We start from the raw sequence: 26,598 nt of genomic DNA, 5'->3' as shown, positions 1-26,598 counted from the left end.
GGAATTCAAGATATAAATGTTAAAACAAATAAAAAAAGAAACCTTTCAAGTTCTAGAAGAAAATGTGCATGAAATCCTTTATAATTTTTAAATGATTCAAAATCCATAGTCAGTAAGTGTAAGATTGATCATTTTAATAACATAAAAATGAAACGATGTCTTGGTAAAATGGCCTATAAGCAAAGTATACTGCCAAATGAAAATCTGCTAAAAAATATTTGCAACATGTATCACTTCTCTATATTAGGGAGGAGCTAAAATTTTTCATGTTTAAAGAAGAAAATATAAAAGAGGCCAACAATATTGTTTTAAAATGAGGTATCAACTTAGAGTTCACAGAAAAAGAAATGTAAATAGTCTAAACATATGAAAATATGTTCACTTTTGTTTTTAATAAAGATAAATGCAAAAGTACCCTGAGATACAGTTTCTCACCTATCAGATCAGCAGAAATGTAATAGCTTTGTACCATACTTTGTTGATGAGGCTGTAGAGAAACACACTCTTATAAACTGTGGGGAGGACTGAAAAATGGCCCAAACCCACTGAAGGGGAATTTGATAATATTTAACAAATTAAATATTCCTGCACTCTTTGACCAAGAATTCTACATCTAGGAATTCATTCCAAAAATATATTTGCAAAAATATGAAATGACCTATGCACAAAGCTATATACTAAAACAATATATGTGATAGCATAACAGGGAACAACCCAAATGACCTTTAGTAGCTAAGTGACTAAATTATGATATATTCCCACAATAGAATACTAAGCAAGACAAAGGTAGTGAAAATGTCTCTTACCACTATGGCATAATTCCCTGAATATAATGCTAAGTGAAAAGGCAAGTTTGAGATAAATGTGTATAGGATGCTACTATTTCCATAAATAAATGCATAACTAGCTAGCTAGATGATGGATAGGTAGATATGCTTATACTAAATATAATAGTTTAAAAAAGCAATATAAGACTAATCCTTTTTATAAATGGCCTACATTAAAGGAAGGGAATCTATAATAATAAAAGCATAATATGCTAATTAGACCAGACATCCTTCCAGATGACCTTCTGGATGAAGCCAGGGCTGCAAGGGAAGCCCGGGTCCTGGGTGCCGAAGGGAAGCTGTGCTGGCAGCCAGGGGAAGGAAGGCCTACTCTTGCACGAATTTTGTGCATCAGGCCTCTAGTAGAATAGAGAAGAGGGAACTGAGGGAGATAAAAGCTAGACTTCTTTAAACCCCTAATTCATAGATTTGATTTTAGAATTCTATAAATATTTTATATAATTATAAATTAAATTTAAAAATGTAAAAAATTAGAATAAAATCAACAAATGAGCTTAATTGTTCATATAGCTGATATCATATCTATAAAGAAAGGTCTTTTTCCAGATGTAGTGACTTTAAAACAGTAACTTGGCCATACATCCTAAGGGGGGGAAAAAAAGATCTGCAAAGAGTCTTAAAGTGTTTCCAATAAACTTATTGTTGATGATAATATTGGCAATTTTATTTTGAGACTATATTTGTGATTAAGCAAGGGATTTATGATCTTGTGTTTTTGAACTTCAGGATTTTTGTTTTCGGATGAAGGGAGATTGTGGTTGTCAGGAGAGTGCATCTCCTGTAGGGATTAAGTGAGGCCCCGTCAGATGCTCTTTGAAACCTCTTGTAAGTTTGTACCCAGGCCACACCTCCCATGGGCTTCTTTCCTCCGGTGACTGAGTGTGGCAGGGATATTAAGATGGACCCATTTCGGGGAGCCATAACTCTTCATTGGCTAACTTTGGTTCAAGGGCCTTCCTAACAGTTCTCTTTAGTTATCTTTCTCCCCAAAGTCTCACACCAATACTCCTCTTCCTCCACACAGTCCCTCCCCTCATCTGGTTACTCTTCTGCTCTGAGCACTCAGGTGCCCATCATTCCTGATGCATGACAGTCCCCACCGTCACTGAGAAATGCAGTGTGCTCTGCTTTGACTGCTTTTCTCTGGTGAGGAGTTGCTTCCTGGAATCTCATAGTATCTTCCTCCTTATATAGAACCTTTCAAAAATTAACTAAAATTACACACATAGAGACTAGGTGGATGTAGCATAGAGATTTTGAGCCTGGAGACCCTCACCTTTCTAAAGCCACATCTGCTCAGGGTGCTATGCATGACCCACCTCAATGTGCTGTGGAGCAGTAAGGCTGGTTCCCACAGAGAGAACTTTGGAGGCCAAGTATATCAAGCCCATAGTTCCTTTCTTTGCTTTTTATTTTCTCATTGGCTTGCACTGTATAAATACAAACCAGAAGATCAGGAAGTATATTTCAAATCAGATAAAAGATTTAGCTGCCTTCCAGAAGACAGTAAAAGTTACAATTTAATGTGTTTTCAGAATAACATCGAACACATTCAGAGATTAAGAACATTTATTTCCTCTCTAAGCAACCTTTTTCACCCTTCAACATGCGAGAACATCTTAACCTATGATATTTAAGAATCAACTGAAGATATATTCCAAATGTACACAAAAATTAGTAGTTCAGAGACATCTTCTCACACAGAAGCCAACCCATTTTGTCCCCTCAAAGTTCTCATGGTGGGGGGGGGGTATATTTTGCCTGATGGGAGAGACCACAGTTTCCAGGACTCCCACGTGGGTTTCCTTCAAGATAGAAAAGAAAAGAAACAGCTGTCCAGTGTGCATGTTAGCACTCTGAGTGTTTCTTGTGTGTGCTTCTGACAGTTGAAGTTTTTTCCCAGAGATGCTGATAGCTGTACTGAACATTTGATAATTTAAACACTCTTTCACATAGAAAAGGGTGGGGAAAGTGGGGTCATTTATCTTCTCAATGGAAATTTGATCCTCATTCCTTCTTACCAATAAATGAATCTAATTTCTCAAGTAGTGTTCTTTTCTTAGAGTTATTAGAATATAAATTGATGACCTCCTGGAAATTCCATGGAAATCACAGTATGTAATGTGAAAGTTTCTAAACCATAAATCTCTCTAAAAGTAATCCTGATGGACCTGACTCCTAAGGAACATTGTTTCAATCATATTTTTTTAAAGGAAAGAAAGAAAGAAAAAAGAAAGGCCACCAAGAATAGCTTACAAGACAAAACAGGAGACTCAAATACCACATATTGGATTTACCTCCATGATTTCTCCTCTTAGATCTTTAAAAAATCCCTCAGATATTCAAAGTAGATTCTCCTACTGAATTTATGCTCAGAGAAAAAAAACTTGAAATTGTTCCCTGGTTGCTTTTTTCCATCTATCAAATTTCCGATATTCATGTAGCTTTCAGAGGACGGGCAATTCAGACATAAAAAGGATGTACAAATAAAACTAATTGGTACTGCAAATTAAAAACATGTTGAGAGATTAATGTATTGTTCCCTGGTTGCTTTTTTCCATCTATCAAATTTCTGATATTCATGTAGCTTTCAGAGGTCGGGCAATTCAGACATAAGAAGGATGTACATATAAAACTAATCGGTACTGCAAATTAAAAACATGTTGAGATTAATGCACACACACTGAGCTGCTTGATATTAAGAAGCTCTAAACTACAATGTATTGGAAATGTGAGGAGCAAAAGGAACTTCCATGTTCTGATAGTGGGGGTGTAATTGGTTCAACCATTTTGGAAACAAGTTGGCATTATTTTGTAAAGTTGAAGTTACAAATATCCTATAACACAGCTATCCCATTGCTAGCTACCGACCTTCGAGAATTTTATGCTGAGGATACATGTAATGGAAGTTCTAGCAGCATGTTTATAATAGACCCAGATGAGAAATAATCAGAGGTCTATAACAATAGAAAGGAGAAATATAAAAGAATACAGTGAAGATGATGTACAGCCATAAGGAATAGGAAGGTTTCTCCATGCCATTTGAGGCAAATCCTTATGGTCTAAGTCATTTGGGTATTTTTGTCAGCTGGCTTGAAATCATTTGCACCTTACTAAAGAGATGGGGAGGGACAAATAGCTGACTTCGGTACCGTAATAGCCTATCTCAAGAGGTGAAAACTTGCTAACTTACTCAAATGTGAAGTTGCTCAAAGTTGTACAAAAGAGTTGATAACGCAAGCAAGACCGAACATGGCAAGAAAAATAAAATGTGGAAAATGAGTTCTGAAGGGAGGAGCATGCTATAGGCAGAACTGTGTCCCCCAACCCCAAATTCATTTGTTGAAACTCATAATCCCCAGTGTGATTGTATTTGAAAATGGACCTTTGGAAGGTAATTTTGTTTAGATGAGATTATGATGGTGGGGCCCTCACAATAGGATGAGAAGAGATACCAGAGAACTTGTTCTTGCCCTCTCTCTACCCTGTGAGGACACAGAGAGAAGATCGCCATCTGCAAGCCAAGAAGAAAGTTCTCACTAGAAACAGACTATGCTGGTACCTGGCTTTGGACTTACAGTCTCCAGAACTGTTGTGTAAAGCCATACAATTTTCGGTGTTTTTTTAAAATGGCAGGTTCAGCTGACTAATACAGAGCAAATATATAAGAATTACATTAAGAAAAACTTTACTTGCCCTTTTGAAAGGAGGGACAGGCTCTGCTTTGTAAACTATATGTGTAGAGTCAGCACTTGTATCCAACTATCATAATTGATGGAATGTATTCTTCTGGCCCAAGGCAGGTATAAAATCTGAATTGTAATAAACTATTCTTAATGAGTTTTGTAAAAAGAGAGCTTACTTCAGATTTCATCCAGGCTGATGTTTTTCCATGAATGTGAATATTTCAATGCCTGTTTTATTATGTATGTATTGTTCTTATTTCTGTAGTTAAAGAACTCTAGAAAGCAAAAGGAAAAGAAAAGTACAGACTATTCAAGGGAAAATAAGATTATTTTCTTTCTAATTTATGGAAAGGACAAAACAAAAAGGTACTGTGTTGTCCTGGAGAAAATCACTGTACAAGATCATCTCTCTCTGACAAAGCATCTGGTGTTCTACATCAAAGTACTGTAAGAACATATCTTCCATAGTTAGCGCTCAAGTGAATTGTCTAAACATCCATACATTGTTTTATATAAAATTACATTTTTATCAAGCTTGCAAATAATTTTCCAATTGGGCCTCTAAAAACTCAAATTTATATTATTTGAGACCAAATAAGTACAGATACATATAAATTGTTTTGTCAGTAAACTTATCATGGGGCATAGAGCCATTTCTGTCTGAAAACTGATTTTTCATAGGTAAGTGTGCTTATATCTTAAGAAGATAACACCATAGAGTTTTTCTAATAAACTTTTACTCATCTAGTATTTTTTACTTTACTCTTCACTAAATTTTTCCAAATTGAGTAGATAAAAACATCACTTTATCTGAGGCACAGAGAGGTTGAAGTATATATTCAAACAAGTGCTAATGAGTAGAATGTAAACTCTATAAATATGAAATTTAGGCAACATATGAGTTCACTGGCTTTAAAAGAAATCAACATTAACTCTGAACAGACCAGCTGATCAGAATTCCAGTCTAGACTTGAATAGTGATTATGGCTGATTAGCTTTCCATAGAGGTCTCAAGACCAGACTCCGGTAACTCCCAGGAGCACTCCCAAGGTGAAGCTTGCATACCTCTCCTCACCCCTGATCCTGCCACCAGGTTTCTTCTCCCCAGTGCATTCTCATTGTTTTCCTGATGTGAAAATATATGACATAGATATGATGTTTTGATATATTGTGAGGCTTCACTATGGTAGAATAAAGCCTTGGGAATGGTGATGTCTAGATTAAAGACTGAATTCCTGCTGATTAAAATAATCTTTAAGGTAAAAATAAACATATCCTCCTTTAGGGCTTGATTTGAGGATAATTGAAATTGTTTCAAAATGCAGCATAGAGACTAGTATATAGACTTCTAAATAGATATAAAGTATTGTTGTTAAAATAGATAAAATCTCAGATTTGATTTAGTGATCACTCAGAAATTGCTTATTAGAATACATCACAATGATGAATCAAACCTTCCTATTAGAATACTCACAATCATACATTTAAAGTGCTAAGTTGATTAATGTCCTAAGTATTTGATGACAGACTTTATTATATTTAAAATAAGTGAACTCTTAAGAAAATAATTCTTGATAATAAGCTTCTATTTTAACAGTTTTCCTTTTTTTTTCCCCCTGAGAGCATGATCATTTTAAATCTTTCCCCTTGAATGTTAGTCTGGTAAAGAAACTATGTGTGGGACACAAACAACATAATTAAATTATAAAACCAGTAGCCTAGTTGTTGAGGATTGAAAATATATTTATACTAGTAGTCTCTCATGTAGGATTATATAAACATGTTTAGCTAATGATTAAACAAGGCTGGTAAAAATTAACTCATCCATGTAACTTTTACCCCATTTTGAAAGTGGTGGAGTGTGAACACAAAGCTGAGTATTTGTCTTTATAAAATGTATAACCCTAAGATTTTGTAACAGACCTACTTCATGAGGAAGTAACTCTTTTTGTAATATTTATTTAGGCAAGGTTTCTCAGGTCACTGTTAAATAAATCTAGTTAAGTAAGAGTAATGCATGTTAAAGATTTAAGAATTCCTAACCACACACTCTACATTAACTTTATTTTCTAATATTTCCCCTTGCTGAAAAGTTTCAGGTTCTCAGATGCAGTATGTTATAATAATTGATTATTTATATAACTTTTTCACTCTGTTGCAAATAGTTTAGGGGTTATAGACTTATCCTTTTAATTTCCAATGTATATAACAAATATACTTTTTTATTTTATTGATTTTTTTTTTACAGAGAGGAAGGGAGAGGGATAGAGAGTTAGAAACATCGATGAGAGAGAAACATTGATCAGCTGCCTCCTGCACACTCCCTACTGGGCATGTACCTGCAACCAAGGCACATACCCGTGGCCGGAATCAAACCTGGGACCCTTGAGTCCGCAGGCCGACGCTCTATCCACTGAGCCAAACCGGTTAGGGCGTATAACAAATATACTTTTATCTTCCTCGTCAATGTGATAGGAAACAATGTAAGTCTGTGTATGTAAGACTTGAATAATAGTAAAAGAGGAACAGTATAATCTTAAAGTATTGTCAATATAATGGTCACGTTTCTTAGACTGATTATAAATTAATATGATTGGCAATTGATGATAGAGCATGATCATTTTCATTCACAAGTTTTACTGCTGCTAGGGGCTTAGAAATTGTTGAGCCCATCAGAAGAATGTAGTGAGTTGGTAAAGAAATAGGAAAGACTGATGTCCCATCTTATATTTCAGTTTAATTCCCATTATTTCATGTTTCCATTTAAACTGTTTAACTTTATGGCTCTTTTAAAAATAACTGATTTTAATTATATGTCATATAGTCTCCTGGGGAATCCTTAAAATATTACAGATAAGGTTCAATTCCACTTTGATTACCAAGTCAATTCCACAACAGCATCTTTTTCTGAAGGGTGAGCAAATTTCACATGGTGAATGTACCTGCTTAGATTAGATTTAGTTAAAAATACTAGAAAAAACCAAAAGCACAGTAGCTGAAACAAAATTTAAACTCCTTTCAGTCTTGAATTCCAGAAATGCATATGGTGTCAGTCAAGGCTGGGTTGATGCTCTGAGGTGTCGGGAATCCACTATTATCCATACCAGTGGCCTCCAATTTAAGTCAAGGTGGCAGCTGGAGCAACAGTCATTATATTGCATTCCAACTCTAGGAAGTAGGGTACTCTTTCCTTTTAAGTACACTTCCTATAAGTTATAAGTAATTTTCACTAAGATACCATTGTGGAAAAGTTAGTCATATGGATATAAATAGCTGCAAGACAGGCTAGAAAATGTAGTCTTTATTCCAGAAATCTACATGTCCAAGTAAAAAATGAAACGTGCATTTTCATGGAAGAAAGAAAAACAGTGTCTGTTATAGTCCAGAGGCAGCAAGAATTCTACTGCTCTTACTTCCTTTTCCTCTTTGCCCAGATATTTCTTAAAAACCTCAGCCATTGGTGAGTGAGCCAGGCCTAGCAGCATAGTAGGAATTTCCTCCCTATGAGTGAATGGTACCTAGAAACCTGTTCTTTTGGCTTTTGTTGTCTAACATCCCTGGGATAATTTTGATCTTCCTCTAACAAATGATTCTCAGGAACAATAACAACAATGCAATGAAACAGTAAGCTAAAAATTATATAATGAAGTGAAGAGCCAAATAATGCTATATATGTTTTTATGGGTACACAAATATATACGTAAACTATCCTATATAACAAAAGGCTAATATGCAAATCGACTGAACAGCAGAACGACCAGTCAGTACCCTCCCACAGGGGAGCGCTGCTCAGCCAGAAGCTGGGTTCATGGCTGGGGAGCGCAGTGGCAGTGGCGGGAGCCTCTCCCACCTCTGCAGCATCGCTAAGGATGTCCAACTGCAGGGGGAGCAGGCCTAAGCCATCAGTCGAACATCCCCTGAGGACTCCCGGACTGCAAGAGGGCACAGGCCGGGTTGAGGGACCCCCCCCCCACGTGCACAAATTTCATGCACCGGGCCTCTAGTAGAAAATAACCTTGGTAGAAGCATGCAAAGTTGATATTGATGGGTACCTTTGGTGTTTTGGGATTGTGGTTGGTGATAAAATTGGACTTTAACTTATTTGTAACATTCTAGAGATTTACAATAAAACAAGGTGTGTTTGGGGAGGCGGGGTGGGCAAGGGATTGATTTACTCTATGGAAACCTTTAAGAACTCTGAAGTATCTTAGCTGGATAACCACTGTATCAGTTTTGGTTTTGTTTGTGAGCAATAGAAGCCAATTCTTATGAACTGAAAAAAAAGGAATTTATTGGAGGAGCACTGATTATTACAGATTTGAAGAAAAAGTTGGATGAGGAGGCTGTGTAGTAGGAATTGAGGCCAGTAGCTTTTCATCCTGAGTCTCTGTTTATGCTGTATATTCTCATAAAGTAAAGTAACATTGGTCAAGCTTGAGTCATATTCATTAGCTGAGGTTTGGGGATTAAGAGTTGTGAGTAAGCAGTTACCTTGATCGACTGTTCTACTAAGTTACAGAATGTGGGAGGGAGCATTGCCCAAATAGATATAAGGGTTCTATTACCAATAAAAGTGGAGGGATGTTGGGGTGTCAAAAACAACAGGTGTCTACCACTGTCAGAGAAGACCACATACCGAAGTATATTTTATTCTTTCAACCATAATTTTAGAATGTTTTAGGTCTTTGAGGGAGAACATTGTGTTTGGGGGCTATAATTAGTTCTTTTTATTTTCACACAGGTCTTTATTTGGTTATATTGCAATGAACCACATTATTTAACAAGTTTCTGTACTTTTAAATTTCACTCAAGAAGTGTTTTCCTTATTCATCTTGTTTGCTTAGCTAACTACTATCAAGTAAGTGGTACATAGACTATATATAAATATTGCTACTCTGCCTTGAGCATGATTACACTTTCCCATCCCATTGATTTCAGGCTTGGCTATGACACTTACTTTGGGCAATAAAATTTGAGTGGGAGTGACTGACCTGTTTCTCTTACAAGCAATTGTTCTAGGGGCCAGTGTGTGGCCAGGTTCTCTTTTCCCTCCACACACCAATCAAAGATTTGTCAGATAAAGGCTATTTTACCAGCCTATCTGAACACTCCTCCAAGGTAAAGAGCTACAGTCAACCTGCTATTGATGCAGAGCATTATTGAGAAACAAGTCCTTGTAACTACAAACCAGTGAGGTTTGGGCCATTTGTTACTATAGCATAACCTAACCAGTCCTGACTGATGCACTTGTAAAACTAATTCTCTGTTCAAACTTCACAGAGAATTTCTAACTGATTCTGGTTTTAAATGTAGACCATAAGCAGGAAATCAGGTAGAAACTGTCCAAGTGATGAGATTATCCTGTGAGCAATGAATAAATAATACATTTTTGGGGGGCCAAGCAACTGACAACATAAATTTGATATCTTAGAGATTTAGTATCAAAACAGTATATAGGTATATTGTAATATGGATAACTCACTTTTGGACAGAACAATGAATTGAAAAACATCTCAATTATGTCTCAATTATCTGATTCTTTTCATTGGTACTGATTTTTGTATGTAGTCAGATGTTTGGGTTATTAATTGGTAAAGCATGTAAAGCTAAAAAAAAAACAAGCAAAAGCTGACAAGTTATGATCAATTTAAAGTGTTTCATTTCTAGATCAACAAAATAATTAGTAAGTTACATATTGTACATGTCTATGTTGAGTTAATGAAACCTGATAGCCATTTCTCTTTAATTCTTCACAAAAAGAAATAACCAGGTCCATTTTAGCTCTTAAATATTTTTCACACCTATCCCTTCCTATCCTTATCACCACCACTTTAAATCAGGTCTGCATCATCTTAGTAAGGCTTTGTAATAGCTCCCTAACTAATCCTTCCAGTGTTACTGTCCTCCAGGTTATATTTCTCATAACTACTGAATATTCTTTCTAAAACACAAACTTGACATTTTAAATTCCTTGCATAAGACCTTCATGGTTCAGCATCTTCTGTAAGACAAGGTTCATACTCCTTAAAGTAGCATCCAGGCCTCTGTGGTTATGAGAACGAGTTCTAGAACCAGACCACCTATGTTTGAATACAGGTTCTGCTCCTACCAGCTGTGTGGCCTTAACTAAATGCTTACAACAGTATGTCTTTAAAATGTTAGCTTTCATTAATATTACATAGTTTCACTTCCCGCACTTACTTTCTGACTGCTTTGTGATTACTCAAGGGCGCCCTGCAGTTTTATGTGTCTATTTTTTCTTTCCTTTGTAGTTACTGATACCTCTCTTCCTCTGCCACCCCCTTCCTGCCCCAACCTGGATAATCTTGTCTCATCTTTAAAAAAAATATTTTTTCATTGATTTCAAAGAGGAAGGGAGAGGAAAAGATAGAAACATCAATGATGAAAGAGAAATCATCAATTGGCTGCCTCTTGCATGCCCCACATTGTGGATTGAGCCTGCAACCCAGGCATGTGATCTGACCAGGAAGCAAACTGTGACCTCCTGGTTCACAAGTCTATGCTCAATCACTGAGCCTCACTGGCTTGGTGTGTCTCATCTTTTAACATTTAGTTTAATAGTTGCTTTAAAGTTTAAGATTAAGTGAATAGATAGATAGTATATTGCTTGAATAGATAGTATATTTCTCTTAACACCTCTGATACATATCCATATCTCTATTATAGTTATCTCATAGTATGACATTATAATGTTTATGTATCAAGCACCTCTATGAGACCACAGGCACTGTGAGAGCAGGAATTATGAATTATATTTATCTCATTCATCTTAGTGTCTGTCATAATTCCTGGTACATAGTAGTCAAATAATAAAAAGATTTGTTGAATATATGGGAACCTGCCATATAAGGAAAGGATTGTTATATTGTAAATCACTCTTGGACTCACTCTTCATTATGTGGTTCAATGCGGCTGGATTCAGATTTTTGTGATAAATTTCCTTTAAAATTTACTTCCAGAGAAAGGCATTCTTAATGCCTTCCTCACATTCTTAATGCTTCTGTTCATATGACAGAGATAATTCAACCTAGTTTTCTTTCTTGCCTTGATTATTTAGTCATAGAGCTAAACTTAATACTCAGTTCCAGTAACTGAATTGGCTTAGATACATAATATTTTAATTTTTTTATAGTGAATAAATAAATTGTACTGATATTATAATAAATGTAAAATTACTGTGGGTAAAAATGAAATTATTGTGGTTACCATGTGAAGTGTAAATGTATTGATTTTTCATGTTGTGCAAAAAAAATGAAAAGAGCATGTAAATGAAATTCACTGTGTCTGGCATGAGTAATGATGAGAGAGAATCATGCCCATAATATACATGAAATAGGCATGCATATTACTTGTAGACTTAATTCCAATTATTCATAAATAAAGGCTATAACTGTACGAAATGAAATTGAGAAACCTAGGTTATAATAATTGTATCTGACTTATAATGACTATATAGAACATGTATATATAGTTTTAGTGTTATAAGAAAATTCTCATTTGAATGAAGAAGCATAATTTTTGTCCCCAGAGTGTTCTAAATATATTTGTTATCTAATATATTATAATTGGAGACCTGCTTTTTTCTAGGACATTAACAAGTGCTGGTAAAAACCTGCAAGAAAATTTTCTGAAAGCTCTGGCAGTGAGAGAAGAAGACAATCGCTGTGGGAAAGTGAGCGTGAGTACATTCATCCAACAAGTAAAAAAATGTGTACACTAATGGCATAGTTAGTATATAACATACAGTTAGTTCATGAGAGAACTTTTACTATCTTCCCCAAAAGTAATTCATGAAGGCTATAATATGGCTTTTTATTATTTATGTATTATGGACATATATATAGAACATTTTTTATTCTAATTTACATCTGTCCAAGTAGCTAAGTGGTGAAAAAAGGATTCTATATATCTATTACAGATAAAATACCTATACTTGGCAGATGGTTGTCACCCCCAACTCTGTGTTAGTCCTTCATTGAAATTCCCTACTGCTTTTTGGCTCACCCTCCTAGTAGGCTTCTCCAAGTCATATCATCCACTGGTTCCCACATTGTGCCCCCACCTACCTGATTACATGTTACCTCTGGAAGATAGTCCTAGAGTCTGCCCGTAGTCCTACCTTGGGGGCTGTGATAGAAACCATATAATGAGTGACATGATTTTGAATAATTCAAGGAGAACATGCTCTTGCTTTATTAAAACATTTGCCAGTTTTAAATATGTCAAGTTGCTAATATTATTTAGAATATGTATTTACTTTTACTCATTGTTAATATATTAGTGATAAGTCTTCTGTGAGTCTTAAAATGTTCTAAGTCAAGAATATAGTTGTATGCTGAAACTGTTATAAGTGACTTACAGAAAAATAATCAGAGTAGCATGATGAAACATTTAGAACAACAGGAAAAAAATATGTGAATATGGAGGTCTGTTTTACCAAAGTGTTCTCACTAAAAAAGTTGGGATTTTTCTTAAGTCCCTTGAAAATTTTGCATACAGACAAAATTGTCAATATACTTTATAAAGAAAAACATCGTGTCTTAGCTACATAAATGTATAGAGTTAAACTGGACTTGAAATCTGGGAAGTCTTCTTGAAAGAAGAGGACTGAGTGAGGTTTAAACATGTGAAGTTGGAAATATGGGCAGAGACGACTCTGGAGAGCCTTGAAATCACAGTAGAAATTTTGGAATTTAGCTAACTCTTAATAGAAAGATAAACCAGAAAGATGAGAAGAAAGAAGAAAGGTGTCATAGGAATCCATGATAATGACTATCAAGAGGGAGCAAATGATCATTAATGATTAAGAAGGATAAGGACTGAAAAAAAATCTATGGTGTTTGGCAATATATATATATATAATCTAGTCAGGAACGTAAAGTACAGCATAGGGAATATAGCAAAAGTATTATAATAATTATGTATGCTATCAGGTGGGTACTAGAAATGTTGGAGTGTTCCCCTCATAAGTTCTGTAAGTGTCTAATCACTATGTTGCACACCTGAAACTAATTCAATATTGTATATCAACTATATTTTAAAAGTTAAAATAATTTTTTAAAATTATTATTATTTTTTATTAATCCTCACCTGAGGATATTTTTCCCCCATTGCTTTTCAGAGAAAGTAGAAGGGAGGGAGGAGCGGAGAGAGAGAGAAACAGGAAGAAAGATGTGAGAGAGACACATCGACTGGTTGCCTTCCACACATGTCCCAACCGTGGGTGGGGAGTGAACCTGCAACCCAATGCATGCCTTTGACCAAGAACTGAACCCGCTAACCGTAAGTGGGCAGGCCAGCACTCTAACCACGAAGAAACACTGGCCAGGGCAGTTTAAATAATTTTAAAAAATTATTTGACAAGTACAAATTCCATTCATAATAAGGATGGAAATCAGATTCCATAGGTTTGAAAAAAATGGTTCACGTTAGACACTAGTACCAACAAATGCAAACAGCTTTAGCGAGTGTAGGCCTGTGTTATTTTATTTTTACCACAATGGTATACTTCCTATCTAGTTCTCCTAAATATAAGTCAAATCACTTCACTTTCCACCATTGCAACTCTAATTTAATTGATTTAAACCCCTATTATATCTTAAATAAATTACTATAACAGCCTCCTAAATGATACACTTATGTATTTTCTTGCCCAACTTTCACGCATTTTTCAATCACTCAACACATATTTCTTGTGCACCTGCTGGGGCACTGCAGATTTTATGACCTTAAAGAGTTTATATTTTAGAAAGGAAGACAGAAAACAACTAAGTGAAATAAAAGTAGAACAATTAATTTTGGCTCTGAAAAGATGCTTTGGAGAACATAAAATTAGAAAATGAAATAGAGAGTCATTGACTAGTATACTTTGTTGCTTTAACTACTGTATACAAAAAAATCACTTTGAGGAGGTGACATCTGTTACGACTTGAATGATATGGAGAACATAGCCATGGGATTTGAAGGAAGAAACACCTTAAACTGATAAATATTTTAAAGGAATGGTGTATTAAACTCTCCTGAGATAAAAGAAATCATGGCATATTCAAGAGATGGTAAGAAGACCAGAATGGCTGGAATATAGTTATTGAAGGGGATGATAAAGACAGATGCAATCAGAGAGGGGCCAGCAGCCAGATTTTATAGGTTCTAAGAAATTTTGATTCTATTATTTAAATTTAATTTTTATATTTATTATTTTATTAAATAGAGAGTCAATAGATGGTTTTAAGTGAAGAAGTGACCTGATCTGGTTTACCCTTCAGAAAGATTGATCTCCTGGCTGCCATGTGGGACGGAGATGTAGGAAAGAGAATTAGAGCAGAGGCAAGAGAAGTTAGAAAGCTCTTGTAATCAGCCAGCAAGAGATGACATTCAAAACAGGATGGTAATGGTTGAAATAGAGGGAAACATCATGTCTATGTTTTGGAGGAAGATCAGACAGGAATCGCTGATGGATTGCATGTGAAATATTAAAGAGGAAATCAGGATGATTTTTAGGTTTTTGGCTTGAACAAGCAGGTGGATGGATGATGGTGGGACTTTGGCAGGGGAACTCTGGAGGAGTGCTGATTTCAGGAATCAATAATGAAATACTTCTGCTTTGGCTATATTAATTTTTTGATGCCTATTTAATATTCAAGTGGAGAAGTTGATTGGTCATTTACATATATTGGTCTGGAACCTAGGGGAGAAGTCCTGGTTGGAATATAAATCTAAATAGAAAGTTCTCATTGTCTAAATGGTATGTAAAGTCATGGACTTGCAAACGTTTACTAGGCAGAGAATATAGATTAAAAAGGTTGAAGTCCTATAAAAAATCTTTAGGACATTCCAACATTTTGAGATCTGGAATGTGTGGAAGAGACAGACAACAATACTGGGAAGTAGTAGGTATGAGGAAAATCAAGTGAGAGTGATGCTACAAATACGGGAAAAGAAAAAATTCCAAAAGAATGAATGTTCACCATCTCAAATGCTGCTGACAGGTTAAGTATGATGATATGTTAGTTTCCCATGGCTGCCATAACCAATTACCACAAACTGGGTGGCTTAAAACAAAGGAAATTTATTGCCTCACGGTTCTGGAGACTAGAAGTGGGAAATCAATGTGTCAGCAGAACCATGCTCTCTCTGAAGGACCTAGGAGAGAATCTGTCCTATGCCTTTGCCTTAGCTTTGTCAGCAATCACTGGGGTTTTTTAGTTTATAGAGACATCATTCTCATCTCTGCCTCCATCATTACATGGCATTCTCCCTGTGTGTTCGGGTGTCTGTCTTCTGCTCTTAAAAAGAAGAGCATATTGGATGAACCTCCCCCACAATTGAATATGAATCAATCTTAATTTTATTACATGTACAAAGAGCTATTTCCAAATAAGGTTATATTCACAGGTCCCAGGAGTTCAGACCTCAACATCTCTTTTGGGGTTACATAATTCAACCCACCAAAATTGATTTGCTATTGTTTATGGCTCAATAAACCATGGTGAGGGCTGTTTCAGTGGAGGGCTATGGTTAAATGTTTCATTGGAGTAGGTAGAGAAAACAAAAAATTGTATAAATGAAGATAAGGAGAAGCAATTATTTTTGAGGAAATTTGCAATGAAGTGTAGCGTAAACATTGTGCAACAGCTGGCGTAGGGCCTGGAGTCCAGGAAGTTTGTTTTGTTGTGTTTTAAGATGGATTAATATTAGCCTGTGTCTTCCATTAATGAGAATGATCAAGTAGACAGAGAGGTATTGATGGTGTAGGAGAGAAAGGGAAATTATGGAGAGAATTCCTTAAAAGGAGGATGGGATCCAGAGCACTATGAAAGGGTTTGCCTTTGAGAGGAGCAGAAGCTTCTCTAGTGTGATTGCAGCTGGAGAGAAGAAGGGGGTGATGGGCACTTCTGCTAAGTAGGCTGGTGGATCTGGATTTGGGAAGATGAGATAGCTCTGTGGCAAGTGTATATCTCTTCTCATTGCATTGTCCCTCCAAATGTTTAATTACATCATCATGATTTTTTTTACCCCCCAGAGAAGGCCCTAAATTTAACTTTTATTCAGAATACTAGTTACCATTTAATGTTGGGTGTATAGTTGCTGATTTGGAAACTGGAATCTTGTCAGTCTCATAGTTTGCTAACTTTAAATATAATATATAGCCATTTTTTCAGGCCTTTGAATTTGGTGTATTATTATAATCAGCAGAATACACATCTTTGTATCAAAGGCAGCATTTCAAGCTTAATTTTCTATTTCCTACTCTTGGATCAAAACAGATTCTAAGTGGTTTTATAGTAAACTACAACACAATACAACATATTTTAGAAAGATCTAATTATTAGGATCATAATCTTACATAAAAGCCACTTACTAAATGGATATGCCTTTTTTAAAGTAGTCCTATCAAATATGCAATATTCATGAGATTTGAATTTATATTAATTTGCTGTCAGCAAAAATTATGTGAATTTCATGAGGTCCGAACTCTCCAAGGGAAGTGACTGTTTCCTAAGCACTAGGACTTCTCTACATAATGTGTGAGTGCAAAAGAAGTGGAGAATTTCTACCCAGAGGCACATTTGCTGCTCTTTTTATTTCATCTCATTAAGAATTCATGCTAAAAAGATTATGATATGGTTTTAGAACTGACATAGTTGACCTGCGTGACCAGTAAGGCTTGAAGGACCAATTCCATAATATTCCCAGATAATTTTCTTTAAGTGTAGCTAGGAAATTAGAAGATTAGATTTAGTTCCCCGCACATAGAGTTTTTAATTTTATATTTTAAGTGAGGTTGCAAATGCTATTTTGTGTAATTGAATCTTGTTCTAGATGTCCTAATTGCAAAATTATTCGTTTCCTCCATTAGCCTTGAATTTATTCTGTGCTATTTTGTGTAATTGAATCTTGTTCTAGATGTCCTCTTTCTCCCTAATTGCAAAATTATTAGTTTCCTCCATTAGCCTTGAATTTATTCTACTATGGAGCCTAAAGCTCTGGAAAATAGTACTCCTCTCTGTTTCCATCCCCTTGGGCCCCTCCCCATATTTTAAATGTCTGAACTATAGGATTATTTGCTTATTAATGCCATTCCCACAAAGCTACTGCTTGGACATGTAGTCTCAGGCTATGCCCTGGGAGGGAACAGGGTTTCATGAACATTTTAAAAGCTTACATAACTGCTACTCAAAGAATAAACATTCTTGAAAATGTACTTCCTTAAAACTTTCCGTGGTTCAAAGGGTCAGATCCTATTATCATAGATATTGTTTAGATTAAATTATGTTTTAAAAGAACTTGTAACTAATTCAGAGTTAACCCAATTTAATATAAGAATCAGTATTATTTCATGAATGCCTTTGAATTTCATATACAGGGTGAGGCAAAAGTAGGTTTATAGTTGTGGGTACGTGAAAGTTTATTCTTGTATTATTATTTATTAATCATTGCATTATTTTTCATGTGAACAACTATAAATCTACTTTTGCCCAACCCTATATAATAAATAGTATATATGTATGTATTCATATATGTCTATTTATTAATATATGTACTTACTAATACATACATATATAAGCATTATATATAAACACACCTACATTTCTTTCTTTACATCCTTTTGAAAATACCATTTTAAATGACTATGATGTTCTATGCATTCAGTTCAGACAAAATATTGAGCCTTCTGTGCAATGCATGTACAAAAGTATTTAAAAGGATTATGTAGTACTTCAAATGATAGGCACAATGAGTTTTTTTTCTAATAATATAACTACTTAGTTTTATTTTAAATGTTAATCATGTATGAATGCATTTCTATTTCATGCCTCATGTATTTCATATTTTAAAATTCTTTACTAAAATGATTAGCCATTTCCTTCTCATTTGCAAGCAGATTTATTGTTTTCTGACAGTTCATGCCATGAAGTTTTTAACACCACCACCACAGTGAGGCATTCATTAAGTGTATGTTCGTGACAAGTGCTTGGAAAAGCACCTTAAGCAGGTCTGGTTCTAGATATCCGGAAATTCATCCAGGAAGTAGATTTTCAAAAAATTTTATTCTTTGAGTAGCAGTTATGTGAGCTTATAAAATATCAGTGTTGCAAATCACAGCACTGCAGGTATATATTAGAAAATTCACAGAGAACTGAGTGCATTGTGTTAATAAATGAGATATTGCAAAATGCATTTTCTCAGAAAAATCAGTGAACATGTCAAAAAGATTAAGTATTTAAATGAAGCTGAGGTTAAGAGTATTTTTTTTTCTTGCAACTTCCAGAAATGTCTTAATAGAAATGGTACAAATGATGCTTGAATGAAGATGTAAAATCTTGTGAGCATTTCATGTTTATGATAGAGACTAAAGAAAATTTTAGAGGCCAATATGTGATGACTGTATGATGAAAAAACTACATAGAAATTAGAATAAAGAGGTAAAATGGGTTATTCTGAGACGATAATTTTCAATTTCTTTCTAAACTACTCTGAGGTATTTACATAGTTTATCAACCTCTTTTCTTCCCTATATTGGCATCTATAACATAACTATCTTATAGTTTTCCTACTTTCTTTTGACTCAACCTCTTTCTTGAGCTGACCTCTCAACCTCCATCTGGCCTGCATCACATCTCTTCCACTATACACATTTTCCCTTGGTGAATCATTCAGAACCATGAACTCACTGACTATATGCTTCTTGCTGCCAAACCAGAGGCCTGGATCCTTCTGACCATCGGTTTATTAATTTATTCAGTTATTTGTGATGGTGATAACTGGTTCTGTACTAGGCATTGCACTAGCTTCTGCAGCTACAATAAATAGCGAGTGTGTATGGATCTTAGAGTTGCTGGGGAAGGAAAACGTATAATCAAGTAAGCATACAAATAAAGCAAAATTGCAATTGTGATAGATGCTATGAAGGAAAAACACAAAAAATATTCTGGTTGTGTATAATTGTGTTGAGAGATGAGATGATCAGATTTTCATATAGAAAAGATCAGTATGCCTTCAGTATAGAGAATAAGTTATAGAGAAGATAAAGCACATATCAGTAAATGCATTGCAGGATACGACAAGAGAAGATGAGATGGTAGCCTGGACCAGGAATAGGATAGGGAAGATGAGAAGAGAACAGATTTGAGAGCTATCTAGAAGGTGAACTAGGTAGGATGTGGCGACAGGATATGGCTAAGGAGGAGTTGAGGCAAAGGAGGCCATGGATAATAGGTCTTCACAGTTGGTTGGAGGTGCTGCTACTCTTTGAGACATGGTACACTCAAAGATCAGAAATGGGGTACAGAGAACATAAATCTGATTTTGAAGAAACAGAGTTTGAGTTGTTTTTGACAAAATGGTGAGATGTTAAGTAGGTGGCTGGAGGAAAAGATCTGAACTCAACCCTAATGTTTATCTCTACATTGCTATACCTCAGATACTTACATTTAAACTACAACTATCCAAATACCTTTTCCTCTTCCATTCCTCAGATCTCACATCCAGTTAGTCACAAAGTCCACTCAATTCTGCTTCGTAAATACTTATACTTGTCAAATAAACATGGGGCAGGTGGTAAGAAAGCCAAATAGGTGAGAACAGCCTGCTCTCAGAGCTCTGTTGTGCTGTGCCGCAGTTGTAGCGTAGACATTGCTGCAGTACAGACATTGCTTCAAATGATGGGTGTCCGTGACAGAATTTAGACAAATGGTTGCCGTGATTAGATATGTATTTTAAGAGTACATTGTCAGCAGTATGTGAGACTAAGCATGTACCTGATGTTTGGGGATGAAATATGAGACAGGGAGGTCAACTGAGAGGACTTTGTAACATTTCAGACAATAGATAATAAAAGGCTGGATAAAGAAATGACAGAATGAATAGTGCGGAAAAGACGGGTTCGAGTAATTTAGGAGATAATTGCAAACCATATTCTTTGTTTTGATGTAGGAAATGGAGAGAAGGAATTTGGGGGGGATTCAATATTATAATTTAATTAATATTCTTTGTTTTGATGTAGGAAATGGAGAGAAGGAATTTTGGGGAGATTCAATATAATTTAATTAATGGGAAGAGAAGTGTGATTTTGGCTTTAGAAGATTTAGTGTGGTTCAGTAAAGAGTATAGAATTTGGAGGTAAATGATGACTAGACTCAAATTCCAGATTCACAATTTAGCCCATATTACAGATCACAAAAGGACTATACAAGTTTTGTAAGCCATAATGACCTGCTCTGTAATGTAGGCATTAAGAGTACTCTCATGTTAATATTTAGTATTTAACAGAAAATGTAGATTAAACACTTGGCATACTACATGATATATGACAAGTATTTAATAAATAATCTGATTTCTGCACTAAAATAATTATAACATTATTAGAGCTATAATTGTGAATAAAGTAGAGATTTTAGAAAATATGCAATACTTTTATTGATAACTTTTTAAAAATATGTTTTAATTGATTTTAGAGAGAGAGGAAGAGAGAAGGGGAAAGACACACACACACACACAGAGAGAGAGAGAGAACGAGAGAGAGAGAGAAACACATCAATGTGAGACATCTATCTGCATGTGCCCTGTTCTAGAAAGGAACTGGCAAACTTTTGGTAAGAAAATGTAGATTAAACACTTGGCATACTACATGATACATGATAAGTATTTAATAAATAATCTGATTTCTGTACTAAAATAATTAACATTATTAGAGTTATAGTTGTGAATAAAGTAGAAGTTTTAGAAAATATGTAATACTTTTATTGATAACTTTTTAGGAGAGAGAGAGAGAGAGAGAGAAAGGAGAGAGAAACACATCAATGTGAGACATCTACTAGTATCTGCTGCCTCCTGAATGCCCCATACTGGGGATTGAGCCTGAAATTCAGGCATGTGCCCTGTTCTGGAAAGGAACTGGCAAACTTTTGGTGTATGAGACAATGCTCAACCAACTGAGCCATACAAGCCAGGGATATTATTGATAATTTTTAAGTGAAGTGTTGAACAGTTTTGAGTCTTCCTTTAGTAAAGATGGCTGAATGGGTTCCCTGAGACAATGAGATACTTATAGATTTTATTAGGTATCTAAAGATTATTGGTCATTGGCAAGAAATCATAGCAACTAGAATATTAAGGAAAAAAAAACACTTTATGTTATAAAACTTTTATGTTATGGGAAACCACATTCCATTTTATTACTGTTCTGCTCTGTGCAAACCACTTTTTTATTGCCATAAACAAAGATGGAAAAGACAGGGACCCTTCCTACAGTGTTTCTAAGGTAGTATGATTATGTGACTCTTTTTAGTGGTGAAGTGGTAGGGTGGGGTTGGGTGGCGAAGTTGTTATTTTTCAGATGGTAGAAAACTAAGAGTCCTGGATTTATTGAATGGAAAAAAACAAAAATAAAATATTCCCTTCCTAATCAGAGACTCATGAGGATTGTAATGAAAGGTCACATGCTGTTCCAGGCTGGGAAAGTGGAACCTGTTGACACTTATTTTCCCACTGAATGTTGACTATGTAAACAGTTACATGGCTGACTACTTTAGGCTTTGAAATATGCATTATTGAAGCTGGTATAAAAGCACTGCTTAGGCTTTTTCTTCAGAGTCATTCAAAGAAACCACTGTACGTGGGTCAGGAAAACCTATGAATTAGGCAGTTCCTAATATACCCATTTCCTGTGTTGAAATCTCTATGAAACATAAGATTGCGTTGTATATGACCAGCAACATTGTGCTGACATGATCTTTTCCCTCCTTGCTATTTTCCAACTTCTATAAAATGTTCCCTTTTAAGAAAATGAAGGTCTTATACAGATGTTTGTTTCCTTTTTAATGGAATCCATGCTTGTCCACTAATAAACCCTTATAGAAATTATATGACTCATACAATCTTACCTTCATTTTAAACAAATTACATCAATGTTTGTGGAAAATAAAATGTACATCAACTTCCATTTCACTAAAAACATATAGTTGAGTAGATCTTTAATTTTTTTTTTAATTTCCTGGTTAAAAATATGATACAGAGGCAGCGAGAAATTCTGTAGAGGGGAATTTATGGAATTATATTAATCTGAGTTTGATTCTTGGGTTTCCCACTTACAATGAGCTAAATACAAATCCCTCAACTCTGCAGTCTGAGTTTCCCTACCCCCAATATGGGGATAATAGCTATCATACAGCTAAGATATTTTTAGAATAAAATTATGTCATGTTTAAAGGACAGATAAGCCTAATTCTTCGTAGGTGTTCAATAACTTATAAATATGCTCTGTGCTAGATCAGGTTTTCTAGAAGCAGAGCCTAAGGTGCAGATTTTAGGGCAAGTGATTTAGTGAGAAAGTCCTCCCATGTGAAAGAAATCTGCTCTGGGCATGAGGGACACATAATAGTATAGAAGACAGACTGATTCAGTTCATGCTCCAGAGCTCCCTGTGTGAGCAGGTGGTTTCACTGGAAAGCTAGCCTCAGTCTGATCACCCAGGGAGCTTTGAAGCATGAATTGTATCAGTTTGTTCTGCCTTGAGGCAAGGGGGGGATGTGCTTATACACACTCTTCTGCACCTTCCCCGCCTCCGTCAATTAATCATCAGCTGCCACAGGGGTTGGGGAACAGGGAGTACAGTGACTCCTGTCAGCTAAGGGCAGTCCTTCCTGAGGAGAGTGCAGGTGTGAACCATTAGCCTTTAGCACCTGCAGCATCTGGAGCCGCATACCAGCCTGGGAAAGGGGATCTAGGAGGGATACCACCACCATGCACGCAGATACGAAAGCTTAGTTTTTGCCATCTTTGAACAAAATGAGTGTCACACTTTCAATAATGTATTCTTATGTAGACAGAAGTATTTTTAAGATATTTAGATGAATCAATCATTTTTGTCTGAAGGTTTAATTGTTTCTTTAGTATCTTGTTTTATCAGTCATTTCTATATAAAGTTTATTTTTATTTAGTGTCCCGTTTCCATGGTCATTTGAAGTAATGTATTACACTGCAAAGACAGCTTCATTTACAAATAATCAGAAGCCCAAGCACGTTTTTTTAGTCCAGAAATTTTGCATGTATTTAAGCTTTCCCATTTAAATCTTATATACATTAGTACATATTCTTATATGGAAAAGGTGCTGTTTTGTGTGAATTGACAGAATCAAGCCCATGAATCTACTTATAAGTGAGCAATCAGCGTCATGTCTGACTGCATTCACAAAAGATATATTTGTGATTATAATGAGTAATAATTACCATAATGAATGGAGATACATTTTATTACTTTCTAAATACTATGTATTTTCTAATATAGTGCACATTTGGGGGCTGCTTTTGGCTACTTGTGGACTATAGAAAGAGTAAAGTTGACATAAGGTCACCAAAATTTCAAAAATGAATCCCTTTGCTATATTATGGAGTTATTTTATTCCCAATGTTCTATGCAAACAAGTTACCTTGGATATTTGTCTAATAGTGAAATGTAGTAGGTTTGTTTAGACATTAATAGAGGTATGAATATCCTAAGATATTTTAGATTGTTCCTCTTCATAAATGAAAATAGAACTAAAAATGATAAAAAGCCCATTAACTTACTCACAGCAAGTGCACTGATAAGAAAAGTTTATGTGAACCTTCAAGTCCACAGTCCCTTAACCAGCAATCTAAAATCCACAAAGTTCCAAAAACCAAAGACTTTTTTAAAGTCTGAAAAAAGTAGTTTGGCAATGAATCTGACTTAACATGAGATTATTTATAGACTTTATTTCATTTATTGTGACTATCCTTTTAGTTCATTGCAGAAAAATTAATGTGTTTGGTTATTGGGTGCTGTCCTAGGCTTGCCTGGGAATGTTGATTAATATATGTTTATCTACCATATTACCTTACCAATATTCAAATATTCTGAGTTCTAAAACAATTCCATCTCCAAAGATTTCATATAATAGATTATGAACCTGTATACATATAAATAGATGAAATCATATGTGGATTATTGTAAAGTGAGCTTTATAAGAAAGCAAAACAAATATTCATGGTTTAATAATAAAACTGTATTGCTCTCTCACTTCTTGCTCAGGTGCTTGTCCATGTTAAACACACAGTAGGGACTTTTCTGTTTCATGTACTCATTCAGGGAACTATATTGGTAGAAAAGCTCTATTATCTTTATTACACAGCTTCTGAAAATTTTCTGAATATTGAGAATGAGCTCAGGGAAGTGAGAGAGGAGATTCATGCAGAAGGTCCTTTATGGGTCAGGCCTGGAAGTGTGGTTACAATACTTTCTTCCAATTCTGGGACTCATTCATGTGGCTACATCTACTTGGGAAGACTGGGAAATGTAGTCTAGTTGAGTGCCAGGAGGAAAGGGAAATGTGACTGACAAACTACCAGTTGATTCTGTCATCTCCCACATAGTCATATGTATATATTATATTATCACTGTGTCACATTCCCAAAGCAAAATATTTGTTCACAGAAAAATTATTTCTTAATTAAGGCCCTTAGTGATCTTATTAAATGAGTGACATTTATATTTCAAAAAATAGTGGGAAGACTGAAAAAGAAGAATGTGTGGATAACCAGTCATACCAGATAACATATATTAAAAAATATCCTATATAATAAAGAGCTAATATTCTAAGTAGACCAAACAGCACAATGACCAACCAGACATCCTTCCGGATGACCTTCCGGATGAAGTCGGGGCTGCCAGGGCCGGCCAAGGTAGTTGGGGCCGCGAGGGCCAGCTGAGGCAGCTGGGGCTGCAAGGGCCAAGCCCCTTGCATGAATTTCGTGCATCGGGCCTCTAAAATATATATATATATATTACTGGGACAATATGGTATTGGATCATGAATAGATGTTCAACTTTACTAGTAATTAGAGAAATGAAAATTGAAATGAGTTATATTTCACACTCACAAGATCAGCAAACATTAAAAAGATAAATCTTTCCAAATGCAGGTGAAGATATGAAGAGGTAAGAAACCATGTTCAGAGATGGCAAGAAGAGTACTGATGTTCACAATCTTTAAACTAGTAGATAAATCTGGGAGAAGCTATTAGTCATATATATATTTGTGTGTTGTAGCATTGCTTAAAATGGAAAATAAATGAAATGTTCATAAACACTAGAACAACTTGTGATTCATATATAGAATGGGGTATTGCACAGCAATCAATGTAAAAAACTAAGTGTATTCTGTATATCAACATGGAATCATCTTTAAAGCATCATGTTACATTAAAAGGAAAAATGCATGTTTTGGAATGATATGTATAAGATGACCTTCCCTTAGTCAGCATCAAGCTCTATTCCTTTCTATGTCTCCGGTTTCCTTATCTTTCTATTGGGTTAATAACAGTAACAAGCTAGGAGAACAGACATGAAGATTAAAGTAACTAACACAGGCAAAGTGCTTGAAACATCATGTTTGGAACATAGTAAATTCTCAACTAATATCATTATTAAAATATTTACATGATGTTTAAAACATACAAAATAATTGATACTTTTTAATGGGTACACTCATGTTTTAGTAAAAACTACATGGGGATAATACACAGAAAAAGTAGGAAAGTGGTTACATTGTGCAAGATAGAAGGAGGTTGGAAAAGAAATAAGAGAGAAGAATTGAATTGAAGAATAGGCTTTTATGTAATGTTTTCTTTCTTTAAAATTGATGATTCCAGTGTGGGAGCATGTGAACATTTGAGTAAGCTGCATAGCTGGATGTTGGCAAATGGGCATTACTTATGATAATTATATCAATGATATAGTTATGTTAATCTCTTTTGTAATTTTCTTTATGTTTGAAATATTTCCAGAGTCATAAATGAAAGCAAAAAACCAGATTATATTTGAGGAAATTTTTAAAATAAAGGAGTTTATTTTTTAAATTTTTTATTGTTTAAAATATTACATGAGTCTCCTTTTTTCCCCCCATTGACCTCCCCCACCCCTCCTCCCCCAAGCACAAGCCCTCACCCCCTCTACTGTCTGTGTCCATTGATTTTGCTCACTCATATGCATGCATACAAGTTCTTTGGTTGATCTCTTACCC

At 35.2% G+C, this 26,598-nt stretch overlaps 1 protein-coding gene across 1 annotated transcript in view; it reads left to right on the top strand.

Annotated features, from left to right (window-relative positions):
* LOC102259738 (chromosome unknown open reading frame, human C4orf22) overlaps positions 1-26,598 on the top strand; it is a 561,692-nt gene that overhangs the window by 208,249 nt on the left and 326,845 nt on the right. Inside the window, exon 3 of the mRNA XM_005857421.1 lies at positions 12,143-12,233. Coding sequence (XP_005857483.1) covers positions 12,143-12,233 — 91 coding nt within the window. The remainder of the gene's footprint in view (positions 1-12,142; positions 12,234-26,598) is intronic.

This window comes from Myotis brandtii, unplaced genomic scaffold (assembly GCF_000412655.1).
Source record: "Myotis brandtii unplaced genomic scaffold, ASM41265v1 scaffold111, whole genome shotgun sequence".
Taxonomy (NCBI): domain Eukaryota; kingdom Metazoa; phylum Chordata; class Mammalia; order Chiroptera; family Vespertilionidae; genus Myotis; species Myotis brandtii.
The sequence above is the reverse complement of the archived record's forward strand: the minus strand, read 5'-3'. Positions and strand labels throughout refer to the sequence as shown.